Consider the following 26079-nt stretch of genomic DNA (forward strand, 5'->3'; position numbering starts at 1 on the left):
GCTAAAACATGTAGAGTCGAATTTATAGGACTTTTCATGAAAAAATCGAAAATCTAATATTTAGCCGTAGTTGGTAAATTCTGAGTTTGAAAATCGCCAGTATCAATTGTGATAGTGATAAATAAGCCTTGTTTTACTAAATCATAAATATTCTATATAGCTAGGGGTTTTGATATAAAAAAGTATGTAAATTTAAGCGATTTTTCGATGGGGTAGGAATATATATTCACACCCACATGTATCTCAGTCCCAGAAAGTGTCAACGCAACTTTCGTGGTATTATTAGTTGGGCTGCCTAATGATACCTGTATATGTGTATTCACTTTTTCAGCAGAAAGAATGTTGAAGAATAAAAAAATGGATTTTCGTCTCAACTTGGTATAAGAAATTGCAATCACAATTTACAACAAGTTTGTGTTTACGTATGTTTGAAGTCGCCCCCAGTTCTTTCCTTTTTTCTTATAATTTGACGAAAAATTCAATCAGTCGTTATTAATCGATTCATTACATGAGTACTATGATAAATAGATACAAAGGGTCGAGTTACATCAAGGATTCATATATCATGAATAACATAAATAGACTAATTTTAATGAGTACAGTACACCATAGAAAGCAAACTAGAGAATAATTGGGCAACCCGGACTCCACTTATGAAGAGACGAGTTAATATTGGTACGAGATGGTACGAAAAATCTGTCCAATCAAACGTTTCGTAACAAAGAAGCTTTTTTTAATATTTGGGCGAAATTTGGGACGACGTAAACTACTTCGAGCTCTCTATGAATTTCCTTGGGCTTGGGTTGCTAACACCATCTATATAGATATTTTCACAGTTCCACGTAACAACGGTAATAAATCAACAACACAAAATACTTATCAATTAATGCTGTACAAAACTAAAAGCCTTGAACAGGAAGAATCCCTTCTGACCGGTCTGAAATGTTAAACCCTTTTGGGATTCGGCATTGGGGATGTTTTTTGTTTTGACCACCACCAATGGTGTACAAAACAAAAAAAATATCTCCAGCGCCGAATCCCAAAAGGGATTAATTTGACATAATATCAAATTTTTTTATTGAAGATAAATTAAAATCGCATCAGATTCTTTTTAAAAACAATATCAAATCTTTCAAAACTTTACCCAAAGTCTTAGGGTGAAGTTTCAAGTTCTTAATGATTTAAAAAAAAAACGTAAAATTGGGACAGGACAGTGAGAAATGGTCAATAAATTGTTGTGTATGGTATCTTCTGGTTTCACATTTTAGACCTTTTGACTTAAGAAACCGATCAAACGAGAAATATCAGAAAAATATACATCATTTTCTTGATTAGAAATGAATTGAAACAGATTTTTTTCACATCTCATGCAATTTTCAGTTCTTGACACACAGTAAGAATGATTATTTTAGCAAAATATTATTTGGGTACAGGGAAAAGTTGGTATGGGTTTCACATTTTAGACCTTACCAGGGAATAAGGCTTAGTCTGCCTACATTTTGTAAGAGAATGATATGGGATAGGCATTGCCTAAATCAGCGAGCACCATGAGCTTTACCATACATGCACCATCTGTGCGAGACTCGTAGAAATAATAAAGGACATTACATAGAGGGGGTCAACCCTGATCAAAATTTTTGCTTCGCAAGTGCAATATTTTTATTTATATTTAAGCAGCAAGCAAAATCAATAATTCTATTTGAAAATCTGTCTTGTAAATGAATGGGGGAGTTTTTTTTAATAAATGAATAACAAATAATTTTTTCCCAAAAATTCCAACCCCATACCTCCTTTCCCTTCGCCTCAAAATGGTCAATAACTTTATAGCAATTCACAATATTGTTACATTTTTTGTCCCTTAGGGACATCTCTAGCAATGTCCATTTCAGACACCGGAAATATTGCAGTTCTCCACGGATGGTGGGAATATTTTACACATATCATGTGGTGTAAACAAAATGCAGATGACAGCTGCAAATTCCAAACAAGAAAATGATTGCCTTTCCTATCTTAGAAAAGCTATGCTTCAATTTTGATAATACAATCGGAGTAATATTTTTTTTCAAGGCGGGTTAGGTTCTTGACAACAGCAACAGTGGAACAGCGGAGATACACCGTAACACGTACGTACACATCCACATGTTTCCTGAAGTTTTTAAAAAAACATGACATTCACTTCTTTAAATGCATGTAAGTAAAAAAAAAATAGAAAAAGACTTGAAAACAGAACAGATGAATTTTTTTTTTACTGAAACGTAATCTTGACCTATATTTTTTTATTTGTTTGATGGAAGGAAATGATGAATTTTCTTAGTTAGGACAGTCACTTTTTGTTACTTCCGGGACATGACTTTATTTTCGTTAGTATATTAGGGAACCTTAAGGGAATTTAGAAAGTACATGTGATAACCGTAGAGCTCACACCGCTTCGCGATGCTCGCTACTAGAATATAAATGTACATTGTATTAACAAAAGAAAGTACATGTTATACATGTGTTTCTGCCAAAATAAGGCAGGTGTAAATGGTCTTTTTAGCATTTAATACAACCTAGTTTAGCTTCATTGTGGGAGATTTTACATGACAACATTATTGACATATCTTGTTATGTTATACATTGTACATGTAAATTGAATAATACAGAGGATTTCAAATTTTTTTTTTTCAAAACCAAGAATACATAATATATACACAGGAATCAACAATAATATGATGAAGATGAAACCTTTTAAAAAGAAACATTAATTCCAAACAACTTAAATAATTTTTGTTAGTTCTGATTTGATGTATTATACTTTTAACCTTCAAATGTGGTAAATTTTGTAATCATATGTGTCCTAAAGTATTTTACTAATACTAAGAGTAATCAAGGGAACCAAGGTTCTAGCGGTAATCAAAAGAGTAATCCAGGGACAAAGACCAAACATGGAAAACAGACATACACAACAAAGAACATAAAGTAACTAAAATCATACATACAAAGTAACAAAAGCAAATGAGCAACTTAGACTCCACTAAAAACTGGGAACATGGACCAGGTGCACCAGTAAGGTAAGCGTCCTCTGCTTTTCTAGAAACACCCACCGAGTTGCTCATAAAAAGTCAAGTATGGGGTAGTCAAAAGAGGAGAGAAAAACTATGACATATTGAACAAATCAGTTTTCATGGTTCAGATGGATACTCTGTAACAATCCACAAGTTCATGATGACAACCATAAAACCTCTGTGGTGATGAATTCTTGTAGCAACATAACCCTGTTCCACAAAACCTACTTATTGTCACGGTCTGATATGTCTACTCAGGGATCGAATTTTACTGGAAATACTCACTAAATGCAAGTGGAATTTCAATTTAGCGAGTTGAAGCTACATAATGTATATCATGCCTGCAAATTTTAGCGAGTGTTTTTTTTTTTATTGCCAAGTTTCACTTTTGAGCGTCAGGATCATTAGAATGTTTGATACAAGGGTTATTTCTGCTGCCTTAAAGCATTTTACTGACCTGGGTAATACACAAGAAAATTAAACGGCCTTCAACTAGAATGGTCAATATTTATTATGCCGACATGAGTCGACAAATTACGGCTTTTTTTTATTAACAAACAGAATTTCTCAGAAGTAGGCTTAGATCATGCAGATAGTGGCACCACAAGCCAGCCAGACAATAACAACAACATTGTCATTAATCAGGCTGTTACTGCTTCTTTGAAGACATTAGGAAATGGGAAAAGGAATTTCAAATCATTTAATGAGAAGTAACATGAGTGGTAAGGCACTGGACAGTTTCAAGTCAAGGCCATTTGTTACACACTGATGGTACAATGGACAGAAAACAAAGAGGCCTAACCAATAGTTGTTTGTTGTATTATACCGCCCCTTACGGCCCTAACCAATAGTTGTTTGTGGTATTATACTGCCCCTTACGGCCCTAACCAATAGTTGTTTGTTGTATTATACCGCCCCTTACGGCCCTAACCAATAGTTGTTTGTTGTATTATACTGTCCCTTAGGTCCCTAACCAATAGTTGTTTGTTGTATTATACTGCCTCTTATGGCCCTAACCAATAGTTGTTTGTTGTATTATACTGCCCCTTACGGCCCTAACCAATAGTTGTTTGTTGTATTATACTGTCCCTTAGGGCCCTAACCAATAGTTGTTTGTTGTATTATACTGCCCCTTATGGCCCTAACAAATAGTTGTTTGTTGTATTATACTGCCCCTTACGACCCTAACCAATAGTTGTTTGTTGTATTATACTGCCCCTTACGACCCTAACCAATAGTTGTTTGTTGTATTATACTGCCCCTTATGGCCCTAACCAATAGTTGTTTGTTGTATTATACTGTCCCTTAGGTCCCTAACCAATAGTTGTTTGTTGTATTATACTGCCTCTTATGGCCCTAACCAATAGTTGTTTGTTGTATTATACTGCCCCTTACGGCCCTAACCAATAGTTGTTTGTTGTATTATACTGTCCCTTAGGGCCCTAACCAATAGTTGTTTGTTGTATTATACTGCCCCTTACGACCCTAACCAATAGTTGTTTGTTGTATTATACTGCCCCTTACGACCCTAACCAATAGTTGTTTGTTGTATTATACTGCCCCTTATGGCCCTAACAAATAGTTGTTTGTTGTATTATACTGCCCCTTACGACCCTAACCAATAGTTGTTTGTTGTATTATACTGTCCCTTAGGGCCCTAACCAATAGTTGTTTGTTGTATTATACTGCCCCTTATGGCCCTAACAAATAGTTGTTTGTTGTATTATACTGCCCCTTACGACCCTAACCAATAGTTGTTTGTTGTATTATACTGCCCCTTACGACCCTAACCAATAGTTGTTTGTTGTATTATACTGCCCCTTACGACCCTAACCAATAGTTGTTTGTTGTATTTTGATTGTATTTTAGCTGTTTAAATTGTTTAATATTACTACATATTAAAAAAATCAGCAGGTGACAATTTATTTTAGCAAGTAGAAAAAATCAGCACTTGCTTCCATTAGCAAGTGGTAAAAAATGGGAAAATCAATCTCTGTGTCTATTGGCAGAAATGTCCAGCATTCATAAAGAATTATTGGTTGTCATGGTTGGAAATGCCTTTGGGTCGATTGTCTGGCACTGGCGTTTGTAATTTTCCAAAACATCTTAGAAGATTTCTTTTATTCATTTAAGTTTTGCTTCATTCAGTTTTGCTTTGTATCGTTTAATTATGTTTTTGAAATGATGTGATTCATTTTATCAAATTATTTCGTTTCGATTCTTTCTTTTCTCGATTATTTTTGTTTCGTTTTCATTTCACAATTTTGGGTAATATTGATACGTAATTTTCGTAAACATCTTGGAGCCATACTGCAGACTATTATGGCCAGCCCTATCTTGGAATAGTTATTATTTTATTTGTATTTAATTATCGAAACTAGTGAATATTTTCCGAGACTGGTTTGGCTCTTAATAGTATATGCATGAAAATTGAAATGAAGCTGCCATGATGCTGTTTTTAAGCTTCTGAAAATGTAGGTACAAACCGCATATTGATGCTTTTTCTATACAGAACCAAGTTAATGATACAACCATAAACAATCCCAAGGGAGCGTATGAATTATACATGTAGTTCACAGAAGTGGTGCTTGGTATGACATAAAATAGACTTTGCTATGTTCACCACTGGCATGTCAATCAATGAATCTGGTTTTGATGGACCTGCTACCATCTTTGAAAATGTGAAATTTTTGGCAGCCCTACCATTGCTTTCATCTCATAAAATACTGAATGGTTTCTCTTTAGCTTTCAAACACGATTGTAACCTCAAGACTTGGTACGATAGCCTGTTATATGATTTAGGTGCATTTAATCCTTTAACATTAAAATTCCTCTGCAATTTGATTGTTATGAAATGTTTTTTTTCACAAAGTCAGTAAAATGATTAGCCACACAGAACGGCAAGTTGTGTTCGGTCACAAAGTTCATAAAATCTTGACATATCTAGTCGTTCGAAATTGTAAATCATGCAATTGTCGATATGAAAGTACATGTAGATAATTCTAGACAGATTTGTATGTCTATCTCAGTCTTCACTATTAAGCAGTAGTCTGAGACCCAAGACTTGTCAAAATGGAAGAAGGCTGATAAAATAAACTACTACAGGCCAACAGTCACTAAACAAAAATTTCTGAAAAATGTATTTTGGGCCTGTGAACTGGAAAGTTAGTTGTGAAGATGTGATTAGCTGTTCCAAGTGTTTTGATGATAAACGATTTCACAACCTACGTCATAAACCAATAAATGGCGGACAATAAAAGATAAAAAATTAAAAATTGATAAATTCAATAACGGGAAATTTTTTCAGGAGAAATTCTTTAAATCAGGAGATTGATGCCTCCTGCGTGGGAGACTTTCTTTTGTGGGTCTAAAGGTAAAATTATGGGAGGGTTAACACCTATGATTTTAGTTAAGAAGATACAAAATACTGAATAGCAGAAATACAAATGTAGTAAACAGATATTTGCCATTTTTCAAATTTAGATTGATGACAATAAAAAAAACCCTATGGTTATCTCTATCCTAATGCAAGTGTCAAATATACATTGTCAAAATATCAAAATAACCATTAAAAAGCTAATAAGAAAAAATCTGTTCATGTGTAAAAAAATGTGACAGTTATAAGGAATGTTGCATTTTCTTAAATTTCTTTACTATATCTAGGTACAAACACAGAACCTAGACATGACATCACTGTGGATCATCATCATACTTCATTTAGTAATGTGATATGTATAACAGTTCATCCTTGTGTTACCAATAGCAATGCCATTTAGATGTACATCACAATGGCCAATAAATAACTGATCCATACCACAAGTTGTTGGTTCAATCACCACCAAAACAATGGATGACAATGTGGTAACTGACCCACTTCTTTTTGAAAATGGGTCACCAGTTGTAGCAAGTGGCATTCTTACTCCCACAGCATCAGAATATGACACTAAATGTATTTCTCAGGATGTTTTAGAATCTGATGTGACCAATGTGCAAATAACAACAAATGGAGGTAATCAAGTCAATTTGTCAATTACTTTTGTCTTAAATGATTGCTAATCAGATCTCTAGATAATTTTCAGTTTACATGTACATGATGAGTATGTAATGTTTTTTTTTTTTTTTAATTAATGAATATTTGTACATGTATGTTTTTGTTTTGCACAAATTTACTTGTACTTTATACTTCAGAAGAAATTGCTTTAATTCATACACTTTGAAAATGACTTTTAGTAGTAAAATCTTATTTTGCTATTCCACTTGAGCAGTTTTTACTACCAATATAATAATGTTATCAACTATTTCTTTAGACACGAACCATTTTCTTGTGGTGAGGGGGCCTAGGATTATTAATATTTTTTTTTTTTTTGAAAATTCTGAATTATTTTATTTTTTTCAGCTCTTTTCAAAATATTTTTATTTTTTTTAATCAAAATTTGAATTAATATTTAAAAAAAAAAAAAATCCCAGGCCCCCACCATAAGAAAATGGTTCGTGCCTTAACTATACTGTCACTGGACATGGAAGAGACTGATAGAAACTATAAAAGAAGAATTTCATGTAGCTTTCTTGTACTTCATGCAACCCTTATTCATTTTCTACAATCGTTGAATGTGCTTCATTTTCATTTTAGTGAAACACTACTTATTTAGTCCATTCTGTATAAGAATCAGGCAATGGGTGGCTCATCCTAATTATCAATTTGGTCTTTTTTTAAACAAATACACATTGTATTCAATACATCTAGAAAACAACCGAAAGGTTATCTAAATTTATCCTAAAGCATATTTGAGGTGCATTGTACATGTAGATATTTTTTGACTGCTTATATAAGGGAAATGTGTGGGAAAATTTTCCATCCATATTCAACTAAATTTTACCTACATGTATCAATATTTGAAAAAGGCAAATTTTACAAACACTGATGTTATTTCTGGAGGTTATAAAATTTTTCTGTTTTTTTTTCTTTCACATGCCACACCTTATAAACAATTTGCCTGATTCATAGATGAATAAGTACTAATGTACTGTTGATATTTACTGCCATTGTGTGATTAATTCAAATCATCGGTCAGATCTCTTTTGACATTTTTGCTTAAAAAAATGAAAGCAGAATTAAAGTAATTTCTCCAACAGAAAATGTTATTAACATACAAGTATGATCCAAATTGGTTTGTTTACATGGCTACATGTACATGTATGTATATGCCTTGTGTACACCTGATTTAATAGCAGTGGAATGCTCACAATTTAACCTAATTTTATTTCATATAGCAATATAGATATGCAGCTTATCTGGAGCTTAGCCATTGGTAATAGTTTTTATGCATCTATTACCACAAATGCTACATTTTAAAACCTTTCACATGGTTAGACAGTCATCTAAAAATATTTGACTAAATTATGCCTTCTTTCCTTTGATCTGTTTAGTTTTATTTAAAAATTCATTTTGTTGCAGAATTATTCGTAGAATGGTTTGTTATTAATTGTACAAAATTGTATATCCTGCCTAACATGGCATACATACATGTTTGTACAATAACTAAAAAAAACCTCTTAGGTATTTTATTATTAGATACTTGTATAACTCTGGGTTACCTCACCCTTTTTATTTTATCATCATCAGGAACATGCTTGATATCAGCTTTTTTCTATATTTCGACTGTTTACTTTATCCAGGTACACACATAGAAACCAGTAATGGTACATCTGTTACAGTGGATGTTCATTGCTCTAGGAATGTGACAAGTACAGCAGTTGATTCTACTGTTGCCAGTAGCAACACCATTTTGATGTCCTTACCTGAGTCCAATAAATCATTGAACCATAACAAAAGTCCTGGAATTAGTTCAAATATTACTACACAGGTGGAAATTAATATGGTTAGTGACCAAGTTTGTCTTGAAATGAAGTCAAATGTAATTGCTGAACCAGAAAACAATGTGGTTAATTACCCAGATATTCTTGGAGCTGGGTCATTGGAAGTGGTATTAAATGGAACTGTTGACCCCACAACAACAATATATGACACTCGGCCTGTGGATGTTTCAGCATGTGACGTGAACATTATGCATATGGCAACTAAGGGAGATAATAATGTTGACTTGTCAGGTAGAATTTGCAAAAGAAATTCTTATTTTTATGACACAATGAAATTGATAACTATAATAACCAAGCTACATGTACATTGTACATGTATTCTGGTTCAATTGACCCTTTTTTTTTGCTTATTAATTGAGCAGGCTCAGTCTGTAAGTAGAGTGGGGCAACATTTTCCAGTAAAAATTTGTTTGAAAGTTTTGACGGGAAAATAAATCACATTTACCTCATAGATAAATCAACTGAGCCTGCCCAGAAAAGTAGCACAAAAAGGTCTATATTCTATTCTGAATATCCGGGCATTTCAAAAGGAAGAGTAGCGAGGAGGAAGAAAGAATTTTTCCTTCTTGGCAGGTGAACATGGTAGTTCCGACTGGCTTCAAGTCAATTTAAATTCCTTCACTTAACCATTCAAATTAAAGTGTGACGTCACATCAAAAATGAGAATTGTCTTTGATGTGAATGTTGTATACATGTACTTTTCATTTTTAACATAAATGTATACATGCTTTAAGTACCCTATACATGTGCATTGCAACATGCACATTTTTATAACATGACTTATAGTCAAATGAGCAATGATAAAAAAAAATCAAGAATTACAAAGTGCATATCATTAATTTTGATTGATGTTACAGGTGATAAATTTGGTATGCCTGACAGTGCTGTTACCATGGTTACAGGCAGTGGTGATCTAACACTCAAGACAGAGTGTGCTGAGAATGACATTGTACAAATTAAGACTGAACCTGGTGGTAATAGTGGTAAGCTTCATGTGCAAGTATTCATAATAACTGATAATTAATTAGCAGTCTTTGTAAAAATTGTGCAAATTCTGTAATATGTGGTACCCCCTAAAAAAGGCTACATGTTTTTAGTTTTTTTTATGAAGTTGTTTATGGGTCTATATGATGGAATGCATTGTCTTTCATTCCAATTTGTCTGTTCTTAGGAGATAATTTACATACAAAATTTTATAGTTTCTATGATTTCTAGAGTTTCATTGTCATTAGCAGAGTTGTCTTCCTTAATTTAGAATTTTATTTTAGTATAACTTATATCTCCCAAGAACAGCCACATGTTAATTTCTGTTTAAATATAACATTTCAAACAAAATACCAAAAATAAAAATATGTAGGTTATAAAACCGTGAATTACATTTTGCATGATTCTTAGGTGGAGTACTACTTAACCTGTAAAGGCATACATCTACAGTACCTGAACTCATCCTTGCAACTATAATTGCGATCATTTATTGATCACCGATAAGTTTCAGATCAATAATTTATCTGTTAAACCGGTAACAGTTTCCCTTTTACATCATGTGGCCAATGATCAGTTAATATATTTAACGGATTGGTTTGTTACGATTTTAATTTTTACACAAATTTACTTAATTTTATAAAATTAGACATTTATGATGAAGAACTCAGTACAGCTAATTTGGGTTCTTTGGTTTCCAAATATTAATATTTTGCTAATTGTGCTATCAAGATATTTCCACCCAAGTCTATAAAAACGTCAATTTATGACCTGTGGCAAGTCCATTTTTTCTCTCCGATAAGTTGTAACAAGAACAGAAAAAGAAGCTACACAAAAATATCAGCTATTCTATGTTTTTTTTTTTATTTTGTTTTTTGGCGGCAATCGTCATAATTCCTATATATTTAAGACATTTTTATGAAATATGTCTTCATAATTAGTAGATAAGATGCAATGTTGGCAAAAAAAAGGATTTCACTTTCTATTACAAACACTAAGGCTCACTTTCACCAATTTTATTACTTGATGGCAATAGTAAAAATTGTAAAATTATTTTCTACCCATATTGCAGGGATTATCCTGGGATGGGTCCTTTCAATTTTACGGCAAAATGTGTTGAGATAGAATTAAATTGGTCATTTACTTGGCTTGGCTTCTTGATAAGACACAAAAATAAACTGTTTATTTGTGCCTTTTGACAGTATTAAGAGATTTTTGGCCCATAAAAATTTTGCAAGGGCCCATCTTTTTTTCCAAATGCCCCATTGAAATCCTGAACAAATTCTGAAATTTTAAAACTGCGATCAGGCCGGTCATGAACCTTCAACATTATTCACTTGACACTCTGTTGTGAACTTATTGTTTTTTCCTGAAAAAGACCATTAATTTGAATTGATATTTAGAAAAGTTCTGAAAGTAAAGTTGAACCCCTTAAATGTTACTGGTGTAAAATTTATTGTAAGCTATAATTTTCCAATTGTACCAGTCATCAAAATCAGCACAGGTTCTGTCAATATTTAAGCATTTAACAATTTTTATCGAATAAAAAGTAAACAATTTTACTTTGACTTTGGTCATTAAAATTCAAACCCTCGTCTTAAAATTGTTGTTCTGGAAGAATACTGTTTGTAAGTCTAGTTCTAGTTTCCCTTCCGGAATCTCGGATGTAGAACGCATTGAAATCCAAAGACCAATTTGCATTTTATTGTTTACTTCCTGGAAATCAAAACGCTGCATCACAATGCTAAATCCTCTATTTTATGCTTTTCTTAACATTTTTATCCTGTAGAACAAGATATTTGTCATTTTTTTATCGGTATTTTTACACATAAAGATATTTTGCCTTTTAGGTTTTTGATCCTTCAGGAACAAAATGCCTTATGTCACCGGTCTCTTACTGGAACTTTCCTACTATTTCTGAACACTACACAAAACTATAGTCCAAGTGTAATTCCTTTTATATCATTCAGTACCTCTTTTATAACAAGTAAATATCTTTCTTGCAATTTACATGTATCTGCTCAATAATATTCTGTTATTTACGCAAATAAAATTAAGATCTAGTCTTCATATCAACTGGAGATTTGAGGGACTCCTTTTTGGCCTTGAAATATATTTAGTAATAAATTTACATTAATGGAATTTATTCTTGCAGTAATATGTCTGGGAGGATAAAATGTGTTTGATATTTTCATTTAAACACACTGACATGTATAGGTCAAATTTTCCATCCTATCATTAATATTTTACCATTTATGAGCAGGAAGTGGAGAGCTGTGATTTTAACTGAGTAAATTGGCGGGAAAATTCAAATTGATTAAAGTGTCTAGATTTTAAAAATCTTGTGTTAAGGAAATTATTTACTTAAGCTGATTTTGGTTTTATTTAAGTAAAATTTTTATGTAGGATAAAAACTCATTTAGATTTAAAATTGAGGGAAAAGATGAAATGGAACATAAATTCGTGAATGTGTGTGAAGTTGGATCAGTAGTATGGATTAACTTTCAGTTTATACATATTAAAAAAGGACAGTTCTTAACAGTATTCTAAATGCAATGTATGATTACAATTTTTTTTTTAACATCATATAATCTTTGAAATTTTGTTCATGCTACATTTTCACAAGAATCAAAAACCACCAGCCCTATCAGCACTTTGATTATATTGAACTCAATGCTATGTTAATGACGAATCTCCATGCATTTGAATGGTAGACGAGGACCCATTCTCATGAAACCATGGAGTCACGTGATGAGACTTACATACCCTATACAGGATTTAATTTTATATTAACAACTTTTTATGAATTTGACCACAAAACTGGTTCATTTGAGAATTTTTACTACAAATTCTGTATATATTGTCAGATGATTCATCAAATTTTCTAGTATGCTTTTTAAATCAAATCACATGCTCACAAGATGTTGTCCAAACAAGGCTTGTGTAATTTGGTCAAATACAGATACTCATGAAAAATAGCCTAAGAACCACAAACATGAGTTTCACTTCGTCAGATCAGCATTTTACTGCTACAATCCTTTTTTATTAAGGCCTTTCCCATTTCAATGGGAAGACCTTTTTGTATTTCTTCTGATTATTATTATTATTATTATTATTATTATAATTATGCTTTTTTTTTTCTGCCAGGCATTTTGCCAAAGTTTTGGTTGAACATATCACGACAAGATTTTGACAATCTTTTGCAATCTGACAGGGGACTTTGGAATTCACCCTGTGAGACGTGATAATTTGTCGGTCCAGAGTTATCTGCCCCGTAGCGGAAAAACTAATTTTGCTAAAATTTCTTAAACCGTTTTAGATACACACCAACCGAAAGCTCCATATTTTTTAGAAACCCGGGGCAGTACTATTTGACAAAGTTTCGAAAAGATTTGAGGTTTCCCTGGTTACGCGATTTCACAACCTAAAATGAAATTGGTCGGTTGGTCACTAAACTTTTAAACCGTAAGTCGTATAGACTTGGGACCTTCACTGTTGATCATAGATGATTTGCAGTATGTTTTTTGCATTTCTTGGTTCTTTGTCAAACCTTGACAAGATATTTTACCTCATTTGTATGGTCATTTCTGAATCTCTATTAGGCACTTTTTTGCTGTAGTTTTTTTTGTTTAAGTCTTTATATTTACTGGTACTGCGGTATTTACTGTCTAAATATGTATCTATGTAGGAAAACTCTCCACCGACATTTAGAACTATATTCGTATACAACGAATTCCATTAGTGGTGTCTTTGTCGGTTTTCGTTATGGAAAATCACCTCTCTCTTTGAAAATTGGTGCACACGTTAAAAACAACAGTTCTTACCGTAATTAATGCATTTTTTTTTAGAAAAAAACTCGCAAGCTTGTGCAATATAATATTCTGCTCCAGACGATATTCACCAGTATCATGTAATAACCCTATATTATAAGACAATAAGTAAATAATGTTAATACATGCGTGAATGTTAGTTTCTGAAAACTATCTTAAAAGTATACTTCCAATAAATTTTTTTTTAAAGTGGCCTTAGACCTATCATGGGGCACCTAAATCGCGGATGTCCAGCTTTTTAGCAGTAAAAACCACTATTTACGATCTTTAAATGCAATACAACCCCATGTATGGCCTAACATTTAAACAACAACATAGCGAGAATATCACCATAAATAAACATGTATTAATCATTTTTAATTGTCATGAAAATAGGAAAATCAAAGTACTCATGTACTGAATCAATTTACATTAACTCTTTTCGTTGCCTTAAAATAGCAAGAACAGAGACCGAATTCTTGGTTATCAAAATATTTAAACAGTTATTGTACAGTAATATTGTAAAGTCACTATGTTCCGACATTGTTTTTCCAACTTACACAATGCAAGCACATTATTCACACAAATACACAATACTCATACTTTTGTAGAGACTTAAAAGTACCAATTTAGAGTCCACAATCAGAGTTTTATTTTGACAACATTTGTTCAATACACACTAAAATAATACCTTTACAATGCATAATTCTAGGTTAAATGTGTTTCAGTACTTCATAGAGGGGTGGCCATTTGACCTAGAAGTGACAATTGAGACCTTTTGCTTTGCAATACTTTATAATTATCTCCCTTTGAATTTATCTATTTTCATGAAAATCACAAGTTCATTTTGTTCTCAACTAATTGTATTGATGAAATTGACAGGAAAAAATAGTTTATTACAACACAGTTACTACAGAATTCATCTTTCTTACAAGAATTAGAACTATTTTGCAAATTTAATAATTGTCAAAAACCTTGCCTTTTAAAATATATACAAGAAATAAATACTGTCGATCGAGCTGTCTCTACAGGTTAGAACACAAAAAGCCAATGGCCGTGAGGCAAAGGTCATTTCTCATGAACATCATAATTATCAGGAGAGAATTGGTGGAAAAGACCTTTCAATAATTCTGGAACAATTGACCTTTTAATTGTTAATTACTTCTGATTTTAAAACATTTAACATCTGGGATAACACATTGGCAAGCTCATCTCTTATTTCAATTTTTTTTAAATTTGTAGAATTGGGGAAGCATGGTATTGACCAAGAAAAAATGTTGATGTCAAAAGACTACTTTAAACAAGAGATGAACAGTGAAGACCTTCATCCTAATGGTCAAATATATTTAAACAAAAGTGGTTGCCATGACAACACTACACTAATGACAGTTGGTTCTGATATTGCTAGAGGAGTTTTGGGCAGGAATCAATCTAGAAGGAAGCAGAAGTTTCCTCCCTGGATTTCAAAAAGTTGTGACAAAATAACAGAGGAAAGAAGTACCATTACCATTGTGGGAAGTGTGAAGAGAGGGAGGGGTCAGCCTCCAAAGAATATAGAAGGAGAAAGAGAAAGTCCAAAAACCTTTAAGAGAATACGGAGTCATCCAAAAAAAGACGATGCATGTACAAGTAGTGGTTCAATTCACAACACTAACAATATAAGACATGTAACAGCAAAAAGTATGGTTGCTAAGAAGAAACGAGGAAGGCCTAGATTATTAAATAAAAATTATAAAGATAATACAGTAGACATGGACAATGGAGCTATACAAACACAAAGTGACCATTGTGGTTCTTACATTTGTAAAGTCTGTGGTAAGAAATTTTCAACAGAATCCAAAAGAGATAGTCATTATGCAGTACACACAAGAAAAAAGCCTTTCCAGTGTGGCAAATGTGGAAAGGAATTTGATTTACAGCACAAACTGAACACCCATCAACAAAGGATGCATAAAACTAAGAGAAGAGGATTTTCCAGAAAGAACAAGGAGACTGCAGACAAAGGTCCAAACAAAGGTACTGATGTTAGTAGGAATCTTTATCACTCTGATTTTCATTTTAAGGATGTTCCCTGGCCATGTTCAGCCATTTTTGTCTGATTTTTTGACTTTTCGATTTTATCCATTTCATGACATTAATATTTTTTTCTGGTGACTTCTCTTTTCTTTTCATAATCTCATTAAACACACCTTAAAATGTTATTTCAGTGTTTTTAATAGATAAGACTAAAACAAAACCCATGGAAAGTCTAGAGAAATCCTTTCCCCCAAAATATCAGACGCTTACATCTTAAAACCTGCACACTGACCCATTTTTTATTGCCATCACTTGGCGTCCGTCATCATCGTCATTAACAATTATACAAAACTCTTCTCCTCTAAAACTACTTGACTAATTAGAATGAAACTTCGTATAAATGTTCCTTGAGGTATACTGCATAGAACTGTTGTGGGGATTTTTGATTCCTCAAAAAACATGGCCGCCATTACTAAAAATAGAACATTGGGGTCAGACAGTAGTTTTTCATGTGGATCTCCTAAATCATTAGGTTTGGCTGAATTCTGACACAGGTAAAAGTGTTCAGCATGATGAGATCTATCTGGTCAAATTTTGGTTTTAATCTGTTAAGCCATGTTGCAGTTTTTGCCCTTTTTCAACGATTTTTGCTATTTTTAATGTTATTTCTTTAAAAAATCTCTTCCTCAGACACTATGTGACAAATTGAAACCAAACTTGGTATGAATGTTCCTTGGGGTATACTGCATAGAACTGACGTGGGGATTTTTGTTAGAACATAGGGGTCAGACAGTAGTTTTTCACATATATCTCGTAAACCGTTAGGTTTATCCAAATTTTTTGAATAGCTGAAATGATCCATATTATTAGGACTACAAAGGTCTTCAGACTCCTTGTGAGAGTTATTGCCCTTGAAAGGGGAAACATGACTTTTTTGTTAATAGTTTTCAGTCAATATCTTGAAAACTATGATAGATTAAAAGAAACTTTCAATTGTTGAAAAGATCTTGTTATAGTCCTACCAAAAACTTCTTGATTCAAAATTGTTGGACAACTTCTTGTTTAATTTATTGCCTTTGAAATGCAAAATTCAATAAGGTGAGTGATTCAGGCTCCTGGGAGCCTCTTGTTTTTCTTATATTGTTGTAGCATGAAAGATCTAAAAAGATTTCACAGTCCTTTAAAATCCTAGTTACATGTATTTGTAAGTAGACCAGCGAACATCCTTAAAATATGCTTCAGTCTAAGAAAAGCCAAAAATGGCAGGCCATACAGTAGACTGTGATCAAAGATCCAAACACATATAAATGGTACGGGTCACCTTGCCCTTATTTTAAGTATTGGTTTCTACTTGCACAAAAAAGTGAATGTATTGAAGAAAAGAACTATACTGAACAAAGCTTGATTTTTTGCTGTGTTTTTTATACCGCACGCAACAAAGTTGCGAATGTTTTTGGCCCGTTCGTCAGTCTGTCAGTCAATCTTCAGTTTTCCTGACTTTTTTTCCTAAACGCTTGCAGAATTAGACATATTTTTTGGTTTATAAGTTCACCATGATAAGTTACAGATCAAGTTTAACTTTCGTTATGCTTTGATGATTTTTACCGAAATTACGGGCCTTGAACTTAGCAAATTCACAGAAAAAAAATGTTTTCTGGACTTTTTTTCTAAACGCTTGCAGATATCGACATGATTTTTGGTATATGAGTTCACCATGATAAGTTACAGGTCAAGTTAATGTTTCGTTATGCTCTGATGATTTTTACCGCAAGTATGGGCCTTGAACTTAGCAAATTCACTGAAAAAAAAAACGTTTTCAGGACTTTTTTTCTGAACGCTTGCAGTTATTGACATGATTTTTGGTATATAAGTTCATCATGATAAGTTTAAAGTCAAGTGTACATTTTGTTCTGCTCTGATAATTTTTACCGAAATTACGGGCCTTGAACTTAGCAAAATTTACAGAAGTAACAGTTTCCTGGACGTTTTTTCTAAACGTTTGCAGATATTGACATGATTTTTTGAATAGAAATTCACCATTATAAGTTACAGGACAAGTTTGTAGTTAGTTCTGCTTCGATGATTTTTACAAAAATAATGGGCCTTGAACATTGCTAAATTCACAGAAATAACTGTTTTTTGGACTTTTTTTTTCTAAATGCTTGCAGATTTGCTTTGGTATATAAGTTGATATATAAATTATAAATATATAATTATAAATTATAGGTTAAGTGTACGTTTTGTTCTGCTATGATGATATTTACTTTGGATTATTAAAAACTCAAAGAAATCAGTCTGGAGTTTGGAAGTACCATTCTGAGTAACAAATTTAGTTAAAAGATAAAGGTCTAAAGCCTAAAAACACTCATTCCTTTTCTTATCTTAGTAACAGAATTTAGTTAGAAGATAAAGGTCTAAAGCCTTAAAACACTCTTATTCCTTTTTTTTATCTTGGTCCTTCTACATGTATTTCTCTTACAAACAAATTCACTTGAGTATCCAACATAGGGACGTGTGGGGTATGTGAGCATGCTCACTAAGGTTTTTTTTATTTTTTTATGAAAAAATTAAGGCATTTAATATTTAGTTTAAATAAACAAACATTTTTTTTTATTTTTAGATGGGGCAAAATGGAAGACAAGACCATCCAACCTTTCTGCTAAGATTGGATCAACAGCCATTTTGAATTGTCAATTGCAAGGCAACCCTGGATTTGTCACATGGAATAAAGATGGTGTCACCCTTGCCATTGGAACATCTGTCATAACTGGCGATAAATCCAGGATTGCTGTCCCCGAAAGTTCTAAATATAACCTTGTGATTAAAGATGCTAAAAGTTCAGATGCAGGAGATTACACTGTCACTGTAGAAAATTTATTACCAGAGGAAGAAAAAGTTGTGAAAGTCTCTCTTAATGTTGATGGTTAGTTGTACATGAGGTATTAGATAATGATTATTAGCTCGACTGGACCAGGGGTCCATGTAAAGTTATGCCATGGTGTCCATGGTTGTTGCCCATCAGTCATTGTCTGTTGTCTTTAAAAAAATATTCTTCTCAGGTCTTAGATAAACTTAGATAACATTTTTAAATAAAGAATCCTTTGCTTTGTAATGAATTATATTGAAACCTTTTGAAACCAATCCCTGTTTGAACTTTTGTATATATTCTGTTAAGAGAGGTGTTTGGTTTACCAAGGCTAAAAATACATTTTTGTACATATATATTTAAATTGATATGTGAATATTTAGAAATTTTCCCCATCTGGATTCTGCTGAAGGCTGGTCCCCGCATTGTAAAATACATTTATACTGGTTCAGTAAAATGCCCATGACATACCGGTACATACAAGGTATTTATGAAAAAAATGAAAATAAATACACATATACATGTATGCCATGAAAATAATCCCAATTTAATACATTATCTGTACATTAGATTATCTTTATGATGTCATATATTTTAGATTCAAGTCCTGATAAAATTCTTCCAAAAAAAAGGGGGAGACATGTCCTGAAAACGAAAGGAAAAACATTTAAATCAAGTGTGAGGCAAAAAGATTCTGAAGGGGAGAATGTAGAAAATCATGAAGAGAAGAATAGGCCCGGTAGACCCAGAAAAAAGGTTAGAAGACTACAGCAAAATGATGAAATAAATACAAAAACAATGGATATTGATGGTTCAAAGGTCAATCAAATGATTACTACTAGCCATAACCCTGATGAAAAGTTGGATGCCTCAATTTCAGGTCAGAAAGGTCATGAAATACCAAGTGTAGGTAAGGTCAAAATGTTTGTAGTTGCAGACGTGCATAAACCCTACAAGATGAATAAAACGTCTGATAAAATGAAAAATTCAGGCAGTCATGATGGAATTGTTAATGACGGCTCCATGGATAGGAATAAAACAGATAGTTTGAAAACAGTGCAAAATAAGAACGATTTATTCAAAAGCAACAGCTTCACATCAATAGAAACTGAAACCGCGTGTGAAAAAGAAAACATTGATCTGGTTAATGAAGGTACAAAGCCAGACATTGAACACACTGTTCAGATTACATGTATCTCTAAAGATGACCTTTCAAGGTCATGTTCAATTTCTTCAAAGTCTGCCATTGGTGATATTGATGGAAGTGACTTAGATGACATTGAATCACTTGTGCATGATAGAACAGAAAGTGAAGAGTCTGATGGTAGTGATACTGAAAACTATTTCTCAGATAACTCAAATAATGAATGGAAGACTTGTATTGTCTGCCATGAAATGTTTAAATCTCTAGTCAGTCTGGCTAAACACATGTCAATACACTATAAGCCAAAGAAATACATGTGTTTAACATGTGGGCAGGAATTCAATAAATATAGAGTCCTTTGCAGACATCGAATCAAATTTCATGGGAAAAAACTATTTCAGTGTCATATTTGTGACAAAGTATTAAATTCAACGGCAAAATTAAACAATCACATTGAGGCTGTGCATATTGGTTCACATGGATATGCCTGTCCTGTATGTGGGAAGAAATTTAGCTATAAATCCTCAATGGTAAGACATCAAATTACACACACAAGTAACAAGCCATTTTCATGTGTTATCTGTGGAAAGAGATTTAACGATCGTGGAAATGTCCGCAGCCATACGTTAATTCATTCAACCAGTAGACCGCATAAATGTGACCAGGAGGGCTGTAGTAAAACATTTAAAACCATTACACAACTGAAAATGCACAAAGAATCACACCAAGAGAGAAAAAGGTTTATTTGTGATTACTGCGGCAAAGGGTTCTTAAAGAAAGGGTATATGGAGGACCACATGAAGCAGCATAATAAAGATTTCCAGTGGATCTGTTCAGTATGTGGGAAGTCTTTTGCCAGTAAACATGTCTGCAAGCGCCATGAACGAATTCACAATACCACTAATTCGTACCCATGTGAGATTTGTGGTAAGACGTTCACAGATTGGACATATTTGGATCGTCACAAAAAGATTCATGTTAACTATGAAGAGAAAGCTTTTGAATGCAAAGAGTGTGGAAAAAAGTTTGCACTCAAAAATAGACTTAACCAACACCTTAAGACCCATAAACCAAGAGAGAAAGTTAGAAAGTATAAATGTACCTTCGCACCGTGTGGGAAGGGCTTCTTCTCCAAGGGTGACCTCGATCGGCACATGGTTATACATGGAGACACTCGTCCATATAAATGTCAGTACTGTGATGCATCATTTAGTCAGAAATATTCTTGTGTGTCTCATGAAAGAAATCATACTGGAGAAACCCCTTATGAATGTCATATTTGTGGTGCCAAGTTTGCTCGCACGGATTACCTTAAAAGACATTCAAAGTGGCATGATGAAAATTATTTAAAGTCAATATCGAAATGGCGAAAAATAGACAAAGCTTTATATGCTAGTGCTAATCAAAGGAAATCAAACACAAACAAGAAATCAGGGGCAAATATAACAAAAGAAAATACCAAACAAGTTGAACATGTTGAAGATAACAATGTTAGGAGGCCAAACAATGACACCAATATAGAGGAGAATGAAGATTCAAGACTTTCTAGTGACAGTAATGACCAAACCATTACAAAACCTTCAGAAGTTAATAAAACTCCTGAAAGTGCTCTCTCTAATAAAAATAGTGAAGAAAGTGATCTTGCCATTGATACTGCAAGTAGTGAAATTACAGTTGATGGTCAGTATCCTGATGTAGTAAAAGATGTACTCTCCTCAGCCAATAACAATATACAGTATGATGAACAGCTAGTGGTTTCTGATAACTCCATCCTTGACAATGATTTACAGCCATATACCGCTGTGGTGTTACATGAAGAAGTAATGGAGTAGAACTGTCTTGGCTATAAAGTTATTGTGTACATTTATAACTTTACAAGAATTGTGCAGGAGATAATATATGGATCAAATTATCACTTATTTTTTAAAATTTTTAATATGTTCCTTATAATGGGCAAGAGTATTGAAATTCATTTGGTATTTAATTAATCTTGCTTCTAATGACAGTGGGGGGGATTAAATTTGCTTAAAAGGCAGATAAGGCCTTAAAAATTTTTGTGTTTCAGGTAACAGCTCCTTCAGAATTTTTTTTTTTTTGGAAAAATTTATAGATGTGCAGGACATCGAAACGTACTGGTTTGCTGCCTCTATTACGACACCGCTGAATACCGAACTTGTCATAGCCATGGCCATGTTGTTTCATTTTTTTAAATAAATTTTGAACCTCAACATCAGAGAACATGGCGATTCTTGTAAAAAATTGATGTTGAAAATGACATATATCTGTATTTTTTGGTTTTTGTCTTTTTTGACACAATAAAAAAATTAGGTTGGCAGGGAAAAATAGGGTGTCAGGTTTAACTTACCGTAAACACAGAATTTTTTTTAGGCCTAACTCGGTCTCAAGTACATTCGGTTATGACTTAATACCTCAAATGGTTAACTTAAAGGCTTTATATGATGTGGCAATTTATTTTGAAGAATAAATTGAATGATTCTTAGGTAGACTGGTATTGAAATCAGAGAAGGACTACGTATACATGTGTACATGTATTTGATTCTAAATAGGATAGAGGACTAGATTAACAAATTTTTTATTGTGGATAAGTTTCTTTCACACTTTTCTTATCTTTTTCTTTGTTTTGTTTTTTTGTTATTTTGGTGAATACTTCTATAAAGATGTTTGTCTTCCCATGATTAAATGACAACCATCTGCTGAACTGTCTTATATAAAGTTCTGCACCCTCGTTAAATCTTAATGCGTTTTTGACATGGGGGTCATATTTTGGTTATTCAAGATGACCAATTGATTATCATATTTATTATATAGATTTCCTTCATTTTTGTTGCTACATTTTTAATTTTGTTAATGGCGGATTAATATTTGTTTTGTGATGTTTTGGCTGGAGAAAGTCGCCAGATTGAAATTACTAATTTATTTCACAATGTGAATTATCAAAACCTTTACACAGGGAACATTTTGTTATAGGAAGAATTAAACTATGTTTTGGACTGTAAGTGTCTTAATAGAAAGTTGACATTGCTTTTGTTCAGTTTACTAGCTATTGCTGCCAAAAAAAGCAGGCTAGGTGTTTTACATATTGTTTCAGGTTCAAGAGGAGTACCAGAAAAAAGAAGGGTTTATTTGCTCAATTTTTTTCCAAATTGCACACAAAATAAACAAAAATTTTCAACTGTATGCCAATTGTATCTTCTGAGCATCATGGTTATAAGAGTTATTGTTCAGTGACCAAATGTTTATTTACATTTTTATATGCAAATTTCTTTACACTGGCAGGGAGAATGACAAAACTTAGCTCTGTTGAAATTTACAGTTCATGGGATGCATGCAATATTGTAGTGATTAAGACATGAGTTGTTTTATGCATGCAACTCTTGCCCCAGGGCCACAAAACTTTAAACAATACCTAAGTCTCAAAATAATTTTAACTCCAGTCAAAGTCTTTGAATTAACAGTATCACAAACAGTTCAGAATTTTCTCAGACTTTAGCAAAAAGTTTTGTGGTGCTGAGGGTAGGTGTTTATCAAATTGTTTATTTTTTGATATATTATATCTAGTGAAAAGCCTTTATGATATTTGTATTTGTACATGTACATGTAATTTAAAATTGAATTTGGATTTCAGATGATATACTGAATATGTTCAAAGTTTTTGAGGCTTGTTCTTTTTACAAATTGAATATTGTTTAGTTCAATTCGTTAATTTTTTATGGAGTTTTGAGTTTTTTCATGAGTAGAATATTTCATATTAAGATTGGTATGATACAGACTTCAAAGTCTTGATATTTTCTTGGTACTCGTGACCAGATGACCTAATAATTGAATTTCAGTTATACATGTATTATATAATGGTGGACAGTGTTACAATCCATTTAATTTGTATTTATACCCCCTGCAAACGAAGTTTGTAGGTTTCTCCCTGTCCGTCTGTCCAAACTATTTTCTATGAAGCCTGCTGCATTGTTACGAAACTTTGTTGGATGTAATAGAAATACATGGAGATATGCATACTTTCTGGAATTTATGATTGGACAAAAATTGTTAAAATGATGGCTGTTGAACTTTGGTTTTTTTCTCAGCAAAACTTGGTCTCATACTTTTCTGCAACTCCTCCTCAATGACATGCAGGATTGTTATGAAACATAATAGGGTGTTAAATTACGATATTGGGATGTGCATAACATCCAGGATTTATAAATAACAAGAATTGTAGGTGACCGTTGGAACTTAGGCATTTTCCAGCAAAATTTTGTCTTATGGTTAGCCACAACTCTCTTAACGACCTGCAGGATTGTTATGAAACTCAATATAGTGCTAGTTTACTATATTGAGATGTGTATATTGTCAGGACTTGGTCATATTTTGTTTTATGTTGTCAACACAAATAGTACTGATCGCTGTTTGGAGTTGGGTGAGTAAGAAACGGCAGCAAATTGTGTGTCAAAAGTGTGTAGTCTATCCACCATAAAAATTGTGTCCAATATGAATGGTCCCAAAGTATACAGGGTTCCACAGGCTGAAGGTGGTGTAAGTCCCATTAGTGGCAATGTCTTGTTTTACTTGCATTGCCACCTGTGAAAGCAGGTCTAGTAACTACTCAACTTCGCCATGTATAGGGGGTACATATTTGATGTAAACTTTAACTCAAAACGTTTTGCATCAATATCATTAATATCAATCAAACTTTGCACAATGTTTATCTAAATATTTAATATGTACATCTCTTTTAATGTCCTAATTTGAAGGCAGAAAATATACATTTTTACCTGCGTCAGCTGGTCTAGGAGTTATGTAGGTCACTCCCTCCGTCTGTAACACAATAAGATATCAGCTTGATTTCGAAACTCCTCTGAAACTTTTGAACAGAAATTCTTGAAACTTAATATATAGTAAGAACACCATATGTAGTTGTGCATATTATCAGGACATTTTGATTCTTTAATTTTTATGGGAGCTGTGCCCTTTCGAACTTAGAAATTTATCATAAATCTTCATGAATCAGCTCTCTTAAACTACCCAACAAAATTTCATAAAACGTGGTATGTAACAAGAATACCATATGTTGTGCATGTTGTCCAGGACATTTTTATTCTCGAATTTTTATGGGAATTATGTTATCCTTACACTTTTTTCGTCGCAATTTCCTCGTCAGCTATTAATCACAGCTGCAGTGCGATGTAGGTCCAGACGTCGGTTTGTCTAGCTCGTTTGCATGTTAACCCGAGCAATAGTTTGTAACTCTTTTGGAAAGGCGTTGTAGCTCTGTGTAAATGGGTTGAAAGTAAGTACACAAGCAAAGTAATTTTTTGCTGAGTTTGATATAGACAACAACATGAACAATATTTTAAAGTTACTTTTGTTTATAACACTAAATGTTAGTAAACTATTGTCTGCATTTTGTTTTTTTGTTGTAAAACAAAATAACAATTTAACTTTCAATTTTATGACATGGTGTACTGTTCTGCTTCGTTCATATTATAAATTTTACAAACATGTCTTAATTATTATCACCCCTTTCTGGCACCCAACTTTGGGCTTCAAGTTAGTACTGTTTCAGTGGCCCAAAGTTTTGCTACCTCACTAGTTTCCTGACTTTTTTCATGTACGGGAAGTGAGTGTATTATGATAGGGTACAGATCAGGTAATGCATGTGGGTTTTGACAAAATATTTTAGTCCTTGAATTCGGTAGAATTCATGAAACTTACCTCTCTCTGGATTTTTGGTATTTAAGTGATTATAAGAACGAACAGATTTCATATAAAGTTTTTTTTCCCACGCAAATGTGCTTATACCCCACGCAACAAAGTCCGTCCATCCGTCAGTCCGTCATAACCTCTTGTTGACTAGAAAACTTCCATTTTTTGACTTTGACTTTTTTATGGAAGGGGGGCTTAATAAAAAAATCAATGATTTTGGCTTATCTCCTGAATAAATACAAGTAGTTCCTCAAGTCTATAGTGAATTTCTCCTTACTTTGTGAATGGTTAGTAGCAATACAATCTTTGGTGGGATTGATTTTTACAGAGATCTGTTAAGAAGAACAACCTTTTAAGTTGAAAATACCAGCCCAAGGCCACCCGTGGGTCTCCAATGAATGACGAGGAAACCCTCACACCAGAAGACGTGGTGCAGCTGTAGTCATTAGATCATGGATAACAAAACAAAGACACTGTTCTTACAAATCTCGCGGAAAAAATATATACATGTCCAGCAACAAACCACATGCTATTGAAGTCCTTAAATACCAATTATACTTTTTTGTAGACCCTTTTAAAAAGCGTTGATTTTTTTCATAGGTTAAGCCTAGCAAAATACAATAC

At 33.0% G+C, this 26079-nt stretch overlaps 1 protein-coding gene across 2 annotated transcripts; it reads left to right on the plus strand.

The window, feature by feature from the left end:
- Window positions 1–716: 716 nt before the first annotated feature.
- On the plus strand, window positions 717–25251 carry LOC148601122 (uncharacterized). 2 transcript variants are annotated; one of them, XM_088555146.1, is made up of 8 exons: window positions 734–851; window positions 2068–2123; window positions 6708–7053; window positions 8721–9152; window positions 9779–9904; window positions 14954–15727; window positions 18348–18650; window positions 19192–25251. In XM_088555146.1, the coding sequence occupies exons 3-8, from the start codon at window positions 6891–6893 to the stop codon at window positions 21567–21569; spliced, it is 4176 nt and encodes a 1391-aa protein (XP_088411272.1). In that variant the 5' UTR covers window positions 734–851; window positions 2068–2123; window positions 6708–6890; the 3' UTR covers window positions 21570–25251. The 2 variants fall into 2 exon arrangements, with proteins under 2 accessions (XP_088411271.1, XP_088411272.1); XM_088555145.1 differs by lacking the exon at window positions 2068–2123 and having other exon boundaries at window positions 717–851.
- The last annotated feature ends 828 nt before the right edge of the window (window positions 25252–26079 follow it).

Source organism: Perna viridis, chromosome 12 (assembly GCF_037379345.1).
Source record: "Perna viridis isolate PV_CMFRI_1.1 ecotype Kerala chromosome 12, ASM3737934v1, whole genome shotgun sequence".
NCBI lineage: Eukaryota > Metazoa > Mollusca > Bivalvia > Mytilida > Mytilidae > Perna > Perna viridis.

Bases quoted from the DNA above. Each gene is read 5' to 3' on its own strand.
- LOC148601122 (XM_088555145.1), top strand. From the start codon at position 6,891: ATGGATGACAATGTGGTAACTGACCCACTTCTTTTTGAAAATGGGTCA. The intron at 7,054-8,720 runs GTAATCAAGTCA...TACTTTATCCAG, and splicing joins GCAAATAACAACAAATGGAG to GTACACACATAGAAACCAGT. The intron at 15,728-18,347 runs GTACTGATGTTA...TTTTATTTTTAG, and splicing joins AGACAAAGGTCCAAACAAAG to ATGGGGCAAAATGGAAGACA.